Here is a 13,070-nt window from a genome sequence, read left to right on the forward strand (position 1 = left end):
ACTGGCCCTCACTATTCCAGCAGTATGTTCCATTATATTTAATCTGAGGCGGTCACTGTCATATGTTTGTATTTCAGCTGAACTACCCAACTGCTTTGCAAGCTAGTAAACCTGCCCCACCATCAACCCACCCAGCAGCTCCGAGAGATTGCAAGGTGTGACAGAGTACGTACCAAGTTATTCCCTGTGCTGGAGCACAGCCCTTTCTGTGATATCTCCTTGCGTGTACATCTAGGGAAGAACTCTCCCCCATGATTTCCCTTTGAGCCTCTTATGCTGCAGCCTCTCTCACTCTGGAGGTTGCAGTGCTTCATCTTTGTAAGTCAGGATGCTCTCTCCTAGTGGGTTGGCTATGGCACTATGGCCGTGTCTACACTTGCATTCCTCTTCAAAAGAGGCATGCAAATGAGGGAATTTGGAAATACAAATGAGATGCAGATTTACATCTCTGGTACCTCATTTGCATATTTTCAAAAGAAGAAAAGCAGCATTAGATGCAGCTGTTTTGAAAGTAAACCCCATCATCAAAAGATCCTTTCTTCCCATAAAAAAAGAGATGGCGGGTTCTTTCAAAGACAGGGTTTACTTTAGAAAGAGCCACATCTGCACTGTTTTTCTTCTTTTGAAAGAGGCTCTTTCAAAAGAATATGCAAATGAGATGCAGATTTACATATCTGGTGCCTCATTTGCATGCCTCTTTCAAAGAGGAATCCAAATGTAGAGACAGCCTATGGATTTTCACCCTTCTCAGGTCTCCAAGATTTCTCCATGGGAAGAGTCTCAGGTCCAGTTCACTGCCCAGACTGTGCCACTTCCCCACTGGCTATCAAGGGAACCTGAGCCTACCCACTACTCTGAGTTCAAGCCCAGAAACCCTCTAATCAGCGACCAAGGTCTCCACTTTCCCAAACCTTGGTACCATTTCTCCAAGTCTCTTGTTTCTCCACCTCTCTAGGAACACCCTTCCCACAGAGTCAGAACCCCAGGGCTTTCTTCATCAGCTGAGCTCCCTCCTGCACTAGCAATTGCTTATCAAGCCTAATCCTTCTTCAGGTGTTTCCTAACAAGTTAATTGGCCTCTTATGAGCCTCATTAATGCTTACCAGCCTAGTATGGTTCAACAGCTCATCACAATTCCCCACAGCGGCAAGAGTTAATTGCTGAAATGGTATGGGTATTCTTCCTCAGCAAAAGACATTATGTAAAATCATGAGCTAGGGCCTGTGTGATGGTTTCAAGTCTTAAGTTCTCTCTACATGGATCATTCATCTTTCCCAGTGTTTGTTAATTTTAGAAGATAAGTGAATAAGTATCAAGCTGGCCCTTCCCAGTATGCTTCACCTGACTGTTTTAAGACATCCTGGTATCCTACATGGCCAGTGAATATTTTCAGACAACACCATTCTCAGATGCAATTCCCTGTCACAATATACACACAACCCAGTCAAATTCAGGCATAGCTAGGGGTTGCATAGATACCACAGCACCTCTACACAGGGCTTCCAGGCCTTATAGTCCCCAGTCTGAGATCCAGGGGTCCTGGCTCCAATACTGCAGGGGCAGCATGGCCTAGTGACCAGAGTCAGCACTTCAGCTCTTCCTTTCAGGGCAGCATGGCCTAGTGACCAAAGGCAAGGCTACAGTTGCTAGAAGATGGCAGGCCCCCCCACCCCATCAGGGGACTCATTCAACTGCATCAGGCCCCAACCCAGGGCCCTGGCAGTAATAGAGTGGTTCACCACTAGCCAAGTGGGGAACCCCACTGAAACACACCACTCAGGTGGGAGATACCACTTGCACACCTCCATAGGTCACATCCTACCTTCCCTAGCAGCAAGGTGATCCAAGAAGCTTTGGGGTCATCAGGTTCTACCATGCAACCTACTGTTTGTGGTGCCACCAGCTCTAGAGTCTGGTCTCAGTCTCTAGAATCTCTGGCTCCTGCTGTTAAGACATGGATTGGTCCACCTCTGGAACTCATATAACACATCCTTTCTCTCTGGCATCTAGCCTAGACTGAGCTGAGCTGCTTCCCCTTATATTGAGACAGCACTTTGAGCATGCTCAGTACAGCTGGAGGGGTGGGACTTTCTTCAAGTGGGTAATGCCTTCCCACCCAGTGCAGAGTATGCTTACTCCGTCCCACTCTCCTGACACCTGCTTAAAATATTTTCCTAATGACTAACAGGGGATTGACTTTTCTCCCCATTGAACTTTATGATTTAAGTCCATGAGCTGGATAACCAACCTCTATTAAAGCAGAAGATATTTCAGATGCTATTATTTTCATTATGGAGATGAAATTATGAACGATATTGTCCAAAAAAGTCCACTGAACTCAATGGTGAGATTCTAGTTGTGCTTGGAATAAGGCCCAGAGAGCCAGTGTTGAATCTGACTAAGAGCATTTGTGCTGAAGTCCAGAATTTGGTCAGTAAATCCAGTCATCAGCCCCATTCCACTTACTATAAAATCTGGTGAAGATCCTGGAAAATGTTTGATCCCAAAGACTGCACTACTATCTTCAAAGAGAGCGCAAAGCACAACAATCTGTAATAATATCACCTTATGACTTGGTAGGGAAAAAAATGCATTCAAAAAGGAGAGGCTGAGCAAAAAACTGATGTACTGAGTATCCTGGCCTCCAGCCCAGGGAGTCGCTAATCAGTGACCAAGGTCTTCACTGTCCCAAACTTTGTCACTATTTCCTTATGCCATTTGCTTCTCCCATCTGCCTAGGTACATTGCATTGACCCACACTGAGGTGCTACCCCAGTTCCAAATACCTCATTATGTTATGGCACTGGAATGAAGGAAGAAAAAAAAAATCTGAACGGAGAAAATACCAAGACCTGACATAACCCAAACAGACTTGGCAGGGAGGAAGGTTCCTGGTGCTTTAAACTCCTAATGACTTGCTGATATCAGCTGGTGGTCTTATAGACATTAGCAGGTGGATCACTGGATAACCAAACAACATCTGTAGAGACATAAGAGCTCAGCCAAAGCCCTCCACTTTTGTTGTGACCTTAGGTTACCTTCATCTTGGGATGATTCTGTTAGCTTAGTATACAGTGAACTTTGTAAGCCACATGCGAATCTGCCTAACATGAGTGTACATGGTTAAGAAATGTAAATTCATAACTACTGGCTGGGGCTCATGTCTCACAACCACTTTGTTCTTCCTCTCTTCCAGTGACTGTGACAGTTGGAGGCAAGCAGCACCTGCTGGGGCTATACGATACAGCTGGGCAGGTACATGATTTTACTTTCTCTCCCTTTCTGATTTTTTATTACACACCTTTTTCCTATAACAAAAATCATATTGGTGGTATTTTGTGATGGCTGGACTGTAGTGACAGCTGAGATACAGCCAATCTTTCCTGAATGTAGAAAATAGCAAATATCCAGTACAACTCTGCGTGGTAACTCTCAACGGCTATTAACTTTTAAATGGTAATTCCCATCAGTAACCTTTAGTATATACCTGCCACTGCAAGGCTGTCACTTACATGACAGTCTCCCAAGTCCATGCCCAGCCTCGACTCATGTAAAGCAATTAATGAGGCTTTTACCAATTCCCTTGCAGACTCTTCCATGGTCTAAGGGACATCCTTTCGAGACCATTATGTGCTCCTCACTGCTTTGAGTGTCCCAACAATCCAAATTAATTAACCTAAAAAAAAATGTGGAGAATTTTTTTAAGTACACCCATCCCTCGTTTAAAGGGTACTTATGAGTATTCACTAAAATGAGGGACATGTATACTCACCTATGTTCACTAAATGAGTGAACTTCCCCTGCTCATATGAGCAAGCCATGGGGTCTCTGGCTGGGGATCAGAGAGACCCCCTTTCCCCCTCACAGCAGCCCCAAATTGACCCCAGCCTTAGAACTCCCTGGCAGCCCCAAACTTCCCCCAGTCTTAGATTCCACACACGCCCCCCCCCCGCCTGCAGCCCTAAACGGCCTCAGCCTTAGACACTCCTCCTCCTCCCACAGCCTCTTCAGTAGGGCTGCTAGGCTGGGTAGTAAGTTGTTAAAACCAATTAATTCAAGTGTTAAGTTTTCAGCACTTTAGCATAAGGTAATTGCTATCTCTAGTGACAGATATCTGCCTGAGGCAACAGTGTTCAGAAACTGCTTCTTTAACAGCCACATGCATCTCAGAACTGCCCAGCTGGCAACCCTTAAGAAATCTAAAGGTGACCCATGTTTGGTTCCCGGCCCGTAGGTTGGGAATCCCTGCTCTACACACAGACACTGCATCCTATTTCTGGTACCAAACTATTCAAATACCTCAGAGAAGTACCTAAACTCAACTGGTTTATGTCAAGTTACAAGCCCTTGGAACAAATCGGAGACTTTTACATGTATTTTAATGGGAATTTAGTGTTGCTCTTATGAGTTTTCGCCTACGAGCAGAAATTTGGGAACCAATTGTGCTCGTATAGCAAGGAATGAGTGTGCAGATTGCAACTCCTAAAACCAACACTCTGTGGTCTGACAACATCCCTCATCGGGCAGGACCAGGGGTCCTCCTGGACCAGGGACCCGAGGCAGGAAGGCAACCAACTGGCAGCCCCATGGGGGTAACAGGCTGGGGCCATAGGCAGCTTCCCCCAGCAGGCCCACACGGGGCCAAGGGACCGGGACCAGAGCCGGGGTCAGAGAGACAGCTGTGGTGCCGAGCCACAGCCAGAAAGCTAAGGAGCCACAGTCGGAGGGCCAGTGAGGGTGAACGAGGAACCAGGGTGGCGAGGCATTAGCCTCCCCTGACCCAGCCAAATCCCTCATTGGGACCTCTGACGTGCCCAGGGTGCCAAACCAGGTAGGTGCAACCTGTATCTCAGTCTCTTGCTGGTGAATCTTTTTGTTTACCTAGCTGGGTCTGCAAGATCTTTAGAGAAGCAACCCCTAGTACTGCAACGAGGCCTTGTCTTTGGAACCGTGAAATTAACACACTGGTGACTCCAATTTATAAATTTTGCCCTTTCATTCTTCTCCCCGCTCTACTGTATCTGTTACAGGGTGACACTGTTATTCCATGGAACAGCACGGAATTCTTCCTATGCTTAACCATTGTGACCACATAGATCTTGCACCACTTTAACATAATTGCTGTAAAAATCCCATGTAGACAAGGCCTGTGTCCTTATCACTTCCCCAGCCATTTGGAAGCATTTGTTCCCAAAGACCCCCCTGGCTGCCCCACTTCCACTGGAGCCCTGCACTTCCTACATCTCCCCATCTCTCCCAGCACTTTTAGAGACTGAATCGCCTGACTGGCATTCTCTCCCCTCTGCACCCTCTCCCTCCCAGAGCTGGAAACCCACAAATCAGCTGTTCACAACATTCCAGATCTGGGAGGGAGGGGGAGGAGCAGGTAAGTGTGGAGCTCCTGTGTGCAAGAGGCATGGGGGGGTGGGGAGCACACAGAGGGCCAGGGAGCCATAGGTGGAACCCCAGTGGACTGTGGCCCACTGAGATGAAGGGGGGCCACTCATGACCCACCACCTATTCCTGACTGCCCATCCCTGTTCTAGTTCCAGCTCCAACACTGACTTTCTGCACAAGATTGTCCAAGACACATCATTTTAATATGCCTATCCTCCCACTCCCCGCTGCCCCACAGCTGGTCTGCTCATAAATGTAAGCTCCTCAGGGCAGGGGCTGGCTCTGAGTTTGTGTATATTTTCTGCAACACTAGGGCCAGCGTTCTTCCCTCCCTTCTTGGCAATCATTTTGCCATCTCCCATGGTCAAGTTCAAGTTAGACCAAGCATGACTGGCTCCAAGTGACACTCTCTGACTGCAACAGACCTGTTGAAACCATTTCCAGTTTAGATTCCAGTCCAAAAGAGACAATCAGTGAGTCAAGACATTGAGGAACATAAAATATGATCTATTAATCACAAAGTGATTCAACAGAGTCCAGAAGGTTGATCTTTCCCACACGTAGCAGCAGTAATAACACATCATAGGGGTTCACTTCACCCGACACAACCCCTTGAGTTGTGTGACTTTCCAAAGAACTTGACACAAAGCCAGAATTACAAATAATGCTTGATATTGCCATGCTATCACACACATGCTGATGAAATAATTAAAAATGTACCCAGCTGCGGCATTGCTGTGGGAGGAGGGCTCTGGCACAGAAGCTTGCTCTCAGCTGCTTAGTTTTCTGCATCTTTGGCACAAACAGTCCCAAACAGGTCATTTTCAACACCATACTTAGATGCAAAGTGCTTTGAGGGCCAGACATGGAAGGTAGGGCGCTCATACACGGTGATGAGGGAGGAAACAGCAAGAGTGAGTACACAGAGTACTCTATGTAGCTGCGCAATGCAGTCCTGCCATGGCAAATAAACATAGGAGTGAGTGGCAATATATTGCACAACCTGCCAGCCTTCCGCTAGTCGCCAGAACCCAGGCCCACCAATACCTGACCTGGCTCCACCCATTCCACTGCAGACCAATCAAAAGACAGCACAGCCACTCCTCAGGGAATAATATTCTTGCCTGCTCCCGTAAGCAGCCTCATCAGCTAATGTAGCAGGCAGGGACTCTGAAGGTGCTTCTTTCCTTGGTTGCCATGCTCCCTTCCTGAACCTCTTTAATGGAAGAGTGACTGTAGAGTAAAATGATGCTTGAGACAGTGACACTAGAGTAAGGATGGGTCCCAGGCCTGAGTCCCACAGAAGCAAGTTCCTAAGCACTCCCATTAACACAAGGTACTAACAGAACTGATGGCAGCTTGTCTTAGCCCTGCTGCTCCGCCAACTGGACTTTTAATGGTCCAATGAGTGGCGCTGCCCAGAGCCACCGGGTTCCCTTTTTAACTGAGCATCCTGGTTGAAAACTGGACACTCAGCAGCCCTAGTCTCATGCAGATCAGTTCTGTGTCTACTTTTGTTGACTATCTTCAACGATTTAGATAATGTCATTGACAGCACACAAAGTTAGTGGACAGTATCAAGCTGAGCAGGGGCTGCAAGTGCTTTTGAGGATAGGATGAAAATTCAAAATGATCTGGACAAGCTGGAGAACCAGGCTGAAGTAAATAGGATGAAATTCAACAAGGACAAATGAAAAGTACTCCACTTAGGAAGGACCACTCAGTTACACACCTACTCAATGGGAAATGACTGCGCAGGAAGAAATATTAGGGATCTGAGAGTCACAGTGGGTCACAAGCAAACCATGAGTCAAACGCATAACACTATTGCAAAAAAAAAAAAAAGTGTCGCAATCATTCTGGGATGTATTCATGGGTGTGGCAAGCCAGACAGGAGAAGTAATTCTTCCACTCTGTGCCACACTGATGAGGCCTCACCTGGAGCACTAGTTTCAATTCTGGTTGCCACATTTCAGGCAATTTATGGGCAAATTGGGGAAAGGGCAGATGAGAGCAATAAAATGATGAAAAGTCTAGAAAACATGAGAGAAGAGGGAAGACTGGAAAGTATTGGATTTGTTTAGTCTGGAGAAGAGAAGCCTGGGGGTTGTCAATATCCCTATTTAATAGATGGGGAAATTGAGGAACAGAGATGTCATGTAATGTTCAGAGTCATCTGATAAACCAGTAAAAGAACTGCAAGCAGAAACTTTTAACACCCTCAAAGCCAATACTTCCAGGCATGGGATTTCCCTGTGAAGATCATGGTGCACGCAAGGAAAAAAATGAGATTGCAAAATAGTGCATTAAAATAAGAGTCTGAACACTCATGGATAGGAGCAGAAAGGCACAACCACCCTTCCTATATGTCTCATTATACAGAGATGGAGTAAGTAGAACATGAACTTTTCGCAGCTGTAACCCGTGGCTCACAGTATGGGAAAAGACCTTGACTTCTCTGTCATGTGTAGAACTAATGATTGCATGCATTGTTACTGTTGCTGGGAGAAAATCATTCTGATATGCCCCCTGCTTTAGGGCACAATGCCAATAGCCAGCTGGGAGCTCAGAAACACAGAACTTGCCAGATTGGATCAGACCCCAGGTCTATCTACTCCAGGATCCTGCCTTTGAGAGTAGCCAGCCCCAGATGCTTATATGGTATTCTGGACACTGTAAAGGTCTAATCCTGACCTCGAACAATTAGAAATCAACAAAAGCCCCAACACATGAGCTTTAATATCCCTTCCAGAATTTCTGTATCATTACAAACAACTCTGGAGAGTCACCACACCTAACCAAATGCCCAATCCCTTTTTTAATTTTAAGTTCTCAGCCTCAATGACTTCCTGCAGCAATTTGAAGTTATCCAGAGGACAGGTGAGCTCAATGGTTTGTTACAGTTTTTCTTCCACCGGACCCGTGAGCAGCTGATAATGGGCCCTGTCAGGTTTAAGATACACCTCTGATCTGCTATGGCAATTCCTAGGGGCCCTAGCAGTTGGATAACATAGAAGCCTTACATCTACTGTTCCCTTGATGGGCAAGCAGTGCTTTCTGGCTCGTCAGCGTCATCATGTCAACATGGGCTACTGACATGTCTTGACAGGAGACTAGACCCTTCTGTGTAATGCGTAGATCTCCTTTCTCTTCCCTCTTATTGCTTATACAATGTCCCATGCTGTAAACACAAAATGGGAACAAACAGTCCTCATAAGCTCCAAAGTGACAAACAAAATGAAATTAAACGCACCTTCTGAAAGGACCTGTCACCATTATGTGGAATGTTCATAGCTTTTAGCCTGTGATTTTTAACAGCACGCTAAGATTCAACCCCTCTAAATAGGCAGGCAAGTCTTGAATTTTTAAGCCAGATATATTTAGGCAGCTAATTTGCAAGAGCCCAAATAAAAAAATGTATAGAGTATCTGCTGCCACCTTGTGGCTACCTGTGAGATTTGTTTTGTAACAAGTAAACCAAATAGTCTCAGAGGGGTATTGGAGGTCAGAATTAGACCTTTATTGGGTCCAGACTAGCTTTCAAGCGTCTGGGGCTGGCCACTGTCAAGGGACTCAAAGAGGGAGAGGTCTGTGCCTTGGCAGCCTATTAAGCACCATGCTGGTGCTCAGGGCTGCAGCAGGAATAGGCACCTCTCCCTGCTAGTCCCAACCCAGCCCAGCCCTGGATCTCCTGAGGCAAGGGAAGCGACACTTACCCTGCAGGCCCAGCCCTGAAGCTTCTGTGATGCAGAGCTTCAGCTCTCCCCCGACCCTGCCCAGCACAGGTGCTGGTGCCAGGAGAGATAACTTGGGGGAACCTGCTGTAACTCTGGGACAGCCTGCACTCCAAACCCCTCTTCCCCAGCCCCACCCCAGAGCCTGCACCCCTACTGTGATCCCTCATCCCCTCCCACACAGTGAACCCCTCAGGCCCACGCCCACCACAGGAATTTTGTTACGTACAGAGATGGTGGCCTTAGCCTGTTTACTAGAAGTTGGGAATGGGCAACAGGGGAAGGCTCAGTTGAGGATTACCTCTTCCCTATTCACTCCCTGTGGTGCATCTGGTACGGGCCACTGTCAGAGGACAGGCTACTGTTCTAAATGGACCTTTGTTCTGACCCTGTATGGCTGGTTTTGTGTAACAGGCAGCTTTACAAGTACTTTCTGAACCACTTGCAGGAAAATTGAAAGCCCTAATTTCCACCCAGCATTGCTAACATGAATTTCACTTCCCCAAGAAGGGACGGGTGAGGTTCCATATGCCCTTACTGCAGACTCATTTGTCCATTTATTCATTTATTGATGGGTTGCAAAATTCCTGCAATGCTTGAGGCTGGGCGGAGACTCACGTATGTCCTTCTAACAAGCTTCCCAGTTATCAAATCAGCTAACGAGGTGGTATGGAGGAGGGAAGCGAAAGCTGCTCTTGGGGCAGCCATAGAGGGTGGGGACGAGGGATGGAGAAAACATCTCCTCTCACCAGAGAGAGGCCAGTGGAAATATCAAATCACTGAGACAAAAACTGGATGCAATCTGCCCAGATGCTGCTAGGTTTTCAGGGTGAGAGTTTCTCAGTCTGAGCAACAAAGCATTGGAGATCATGGGAGAGTGTGGTGTAACCGACCAGTCCAAAGGCCAATTTGCTTGTGTCTGTGCTATTTGTGAGCTGTTATTCACCCTGGAGAAAACACTTAGCATAAAGCTCATGGTGTGAGTCACCTGGCTCCAAGGACAATGTCAGTCAAATCATTCCTGGGATTACGGCATATTGAAGGCTGAGGCCAATGTGCACAACCTAAAGAGCTGTTTGCACCCCCAGGGTACTTTTTTCTTTTGCCATTGAAGGCACCTCTGTTTAATTTCATATCCCCTTTGTATGCTGGAGTGGCTATGAAAACGGAATACGCATCGCACTGCCTCTGTGCACAAAGCCACGATGAAAGGGGCTTCAGAGACAGGACGCCACCAATAAGCCAGTTTTGGGATGGCTCCACTGTCCCTGTTCCACCCTCTGGGGTAGATCAGAGCTCACTGACATTCAGTGACAATGTTGGGCAAAGTGGGTGTGTGGCTATGCAGCCCGTGCAACCCATTACTAACACCTGCCTTTGCTCTCTGACAGGAGGACTACAACCAGCTGAGACCCCTGTCCTACCCCAACACTGACGTATTCTTGATCTGCTTTTCCGTGGTGAACCCTGCCTCTTACCACAACGTCCAGGAAGAGTGGGTGCCCGAACTGAAAGTCAGCATGCCACACGTGCCCTATGTGCTCATAGGAACACAGGTAGCTACTCACTGGGGGGGGGGGCGATTGCCCAGCACAAGGGGTCTTGAATGCTACAACCAGGCAGGCCTGGGGAAACTCAAAGCCCGGTGGAATTTACCCAGATTGAGGCTTGGCTGCAGTGCCAGGGTCAGAGCTGGCACAAGTAGGTCTACCCATCCAGGAAATGATACCTCCAGCTCCAGTGTGGCCATATTGGCCGTGTCTACACTAGCCCCAAACTTCAAAATGGCCACACAAATGTCCATTTCGAAGTTTACTAATGAAGCGCTGAAATGCATATTCAGCGCTTCATTAGCATACGGGCGGCCGCGGCACTTCGAAATTGACGCGCCTCGCCGCCGCGCGGCTCGTCCCAACGGGGCTCCTTTTCGAAAGGACCCCGCCTACTTCAAAGTCCCCTTATTCCCATCAGCTCATGGGAATAAGGGGACTTCGAAGTAGGCAGGGTCCTTTCGAAAAGGAGCCCCATCGGGACGAGCCGCGCGGCGGCGAGGCGCGTCAATTTCGAAGTGCCGCGGCCGCCCGCATGCAAATGAAGCGCTGAATATGCATTTCAGCGCTTCATTAGTAAACTTCGAAATGGCCATTTGTGTGGCTATTTTGAAGTTTGGGGCTAGTGTAGATGTAGCCATTCTGTGTTAAGGGCTCCTCTATATTACAGTGATTTTGAAGTGAATCTTGAATTCATTATATTCTTACTAGACCCATTCCCATATTACATCCCTCAGCATTCACCCCTGTTCCTGAATAGTCTTTCGTGAGCCAATAAGGATGAACTCTTTAGAGCCAACACAGCTCCTTCTAGACCAGCCAGTCCTCCTGAGAGCACTTTCTTCCCCCAGAGTTTACCTAGGGATTGTCAGAACGGATGATAAGATCCATGAGCCAGTCCAATATCCTGTCTTTGAGAGTGGCTAGTGCCAGAGGAAGGTGTAAGAACCACCGAATAAGCAGACTACTGAAGCTGAGTTATTGGCAGCCAGACCTAGTGGGCAGAGCCAGAATCCACAGTCAGAAGCCAAGACATCCAAGGCAGGAGACAAAGCAGAGATGAAAACCACAAGTCAGTGGTCAGAAGTTAAGCCATATCAGAATCCCAGGAAGCCAAGCCAGAGGAGTGGGAGCAGGAAGCATATAGAGCAGGTTGGATCCAAGCTGTTCAGACAGCTTCCTGTTACTGTTGCTGGCTTAAATAGGGCCAGATGGCCAATAGGCTGCTCTGTGGCTTCCCCAGTAGGATGTCAGGTGGGCTTCCTGGGTCATCAGCTGTCAGCAGACTACGAAGCAGAGGAGTTAAGCATGGTTGTTCCTATGATATCTGTGGCCCTGAGGTTGAGGTCTGTGGGTCATGGCACAAACATGAGATACTCTGCCTATCACCCTTTGGAGAAGTTCTAATCCTGCAAGGTCCCCAGCATCTCCTGAGAAGGACTGAACACCTGCTGTTGGGAGCTGAAAGTGTTCCTGCCTCTTGAAAGATGTAGCCCAAGCCTATAAAAAGATTTGGAGAAAAATCAAGGTTTGCCAAATGAACAAAACATGTTTCAGACTTCTAAAAGAATGCTGCAATGGTAAGCTAGAAATACATTAAATCCTTTACACCAACATCTTTTGGAGGCAGCTTTGCAGCATAGCATTTCACTGAACAATCAGTGCCCTATTAACCCATCATTTAGTACAATAGGAAAACTCACATTCTCTTTAAAAAAAGTTGAAAAGAAAAGAGTTTTACTTTTTACTTGCTGATCTTCCAAGGTAGGCCCCTGATGCAGTTACAAGTGGAGCTGTTGCTCAAAACTTTGTGCTTTTATTTATTTATGGACACAGACAAATTTGACCTTGGAATGCCCTACAAAAGAACAGAATTGTACAAGCCTTAGGTGTACAGAATTGCCACTAAATTACCAATGGAAATTTTGACTGCCCCAAGACTGACAGCTCTGATTCATTGACCTGAGTCGAAGCTTCACCTGGGTATTCAAAGGTAGAAAAATAAAAGGAGGCAAAATCCCATAACAAACAATTTAATCAAACTTCAGAATTTATCCACAGTACAAAAAGAGATGTTGAAAAACTGGAGAAGAGGACAGGAAAGAGATAAAAGAATTATTTGATGTCTGAAAGGCATTTCTTTAGGGGAAGAACCCCAATCTATTTAGTTTATCCAAGAGAAAGTTAATAAGTAACTTGATCACCATAGCCACGTCTACACAGCACTGCCCTTTAGCAAGGGTCACGCTAATGAGTGAGAGCGAAAATTCAGATGAGGCACTCATTTGCAAATCTCGCCCCTCGTTTGCATACGCTCGCGCATTCTTGCTTCCAGAAGAGCCTTTTCCAGAAGCAAAAACAGTTGTGTAGATGAACAACAAGAAGTCCA

The 13,070-nt window shown here is 46.9% G+C and overlaps 1 protein-coding gene across 1 annotated transcript in view; it reads left to right on the plus strand.

Annotated features, from left to right (window-relative positions):
• RHOJ (ras homolog family member J) overlaps window positions 1-13,070 on the plus strand; it is an 81,595-nt gene that overhangs the window by 53,352 nt on the left and 15,173 nt on the right. Inside the window, exons 2-3 of the mRNA XM_074996324.1 lie at window positions 3,197-3,255; window positions 10,523-10,687. Of these exons, the coding sequence (XP_074852425.1) occupies window positions 3,197-3,255; window positions 10,523-10,687 (224 nt within the window). The remainder of the gene's footprint in view (window positions 1-3,196; window positions 3,256-10,522; window positions 10,688-13,070) is intronic.

The sequence above is a fragment of the Carettochelys insculpta genome, chromosome 6, assembly GCF_033958435.1.
Source record: "Carettochelys insculpta isolate YL-2023 chromosome 6, ASM3395843v1, whole genome shotgun sequence".
Taxonomy (NCBI): domain Eukaryota; kingdom Metazoa; phylum Chordata; order Testudines; family Carettochelyidae; genus Carettochelys; species Carettochelys insculpta.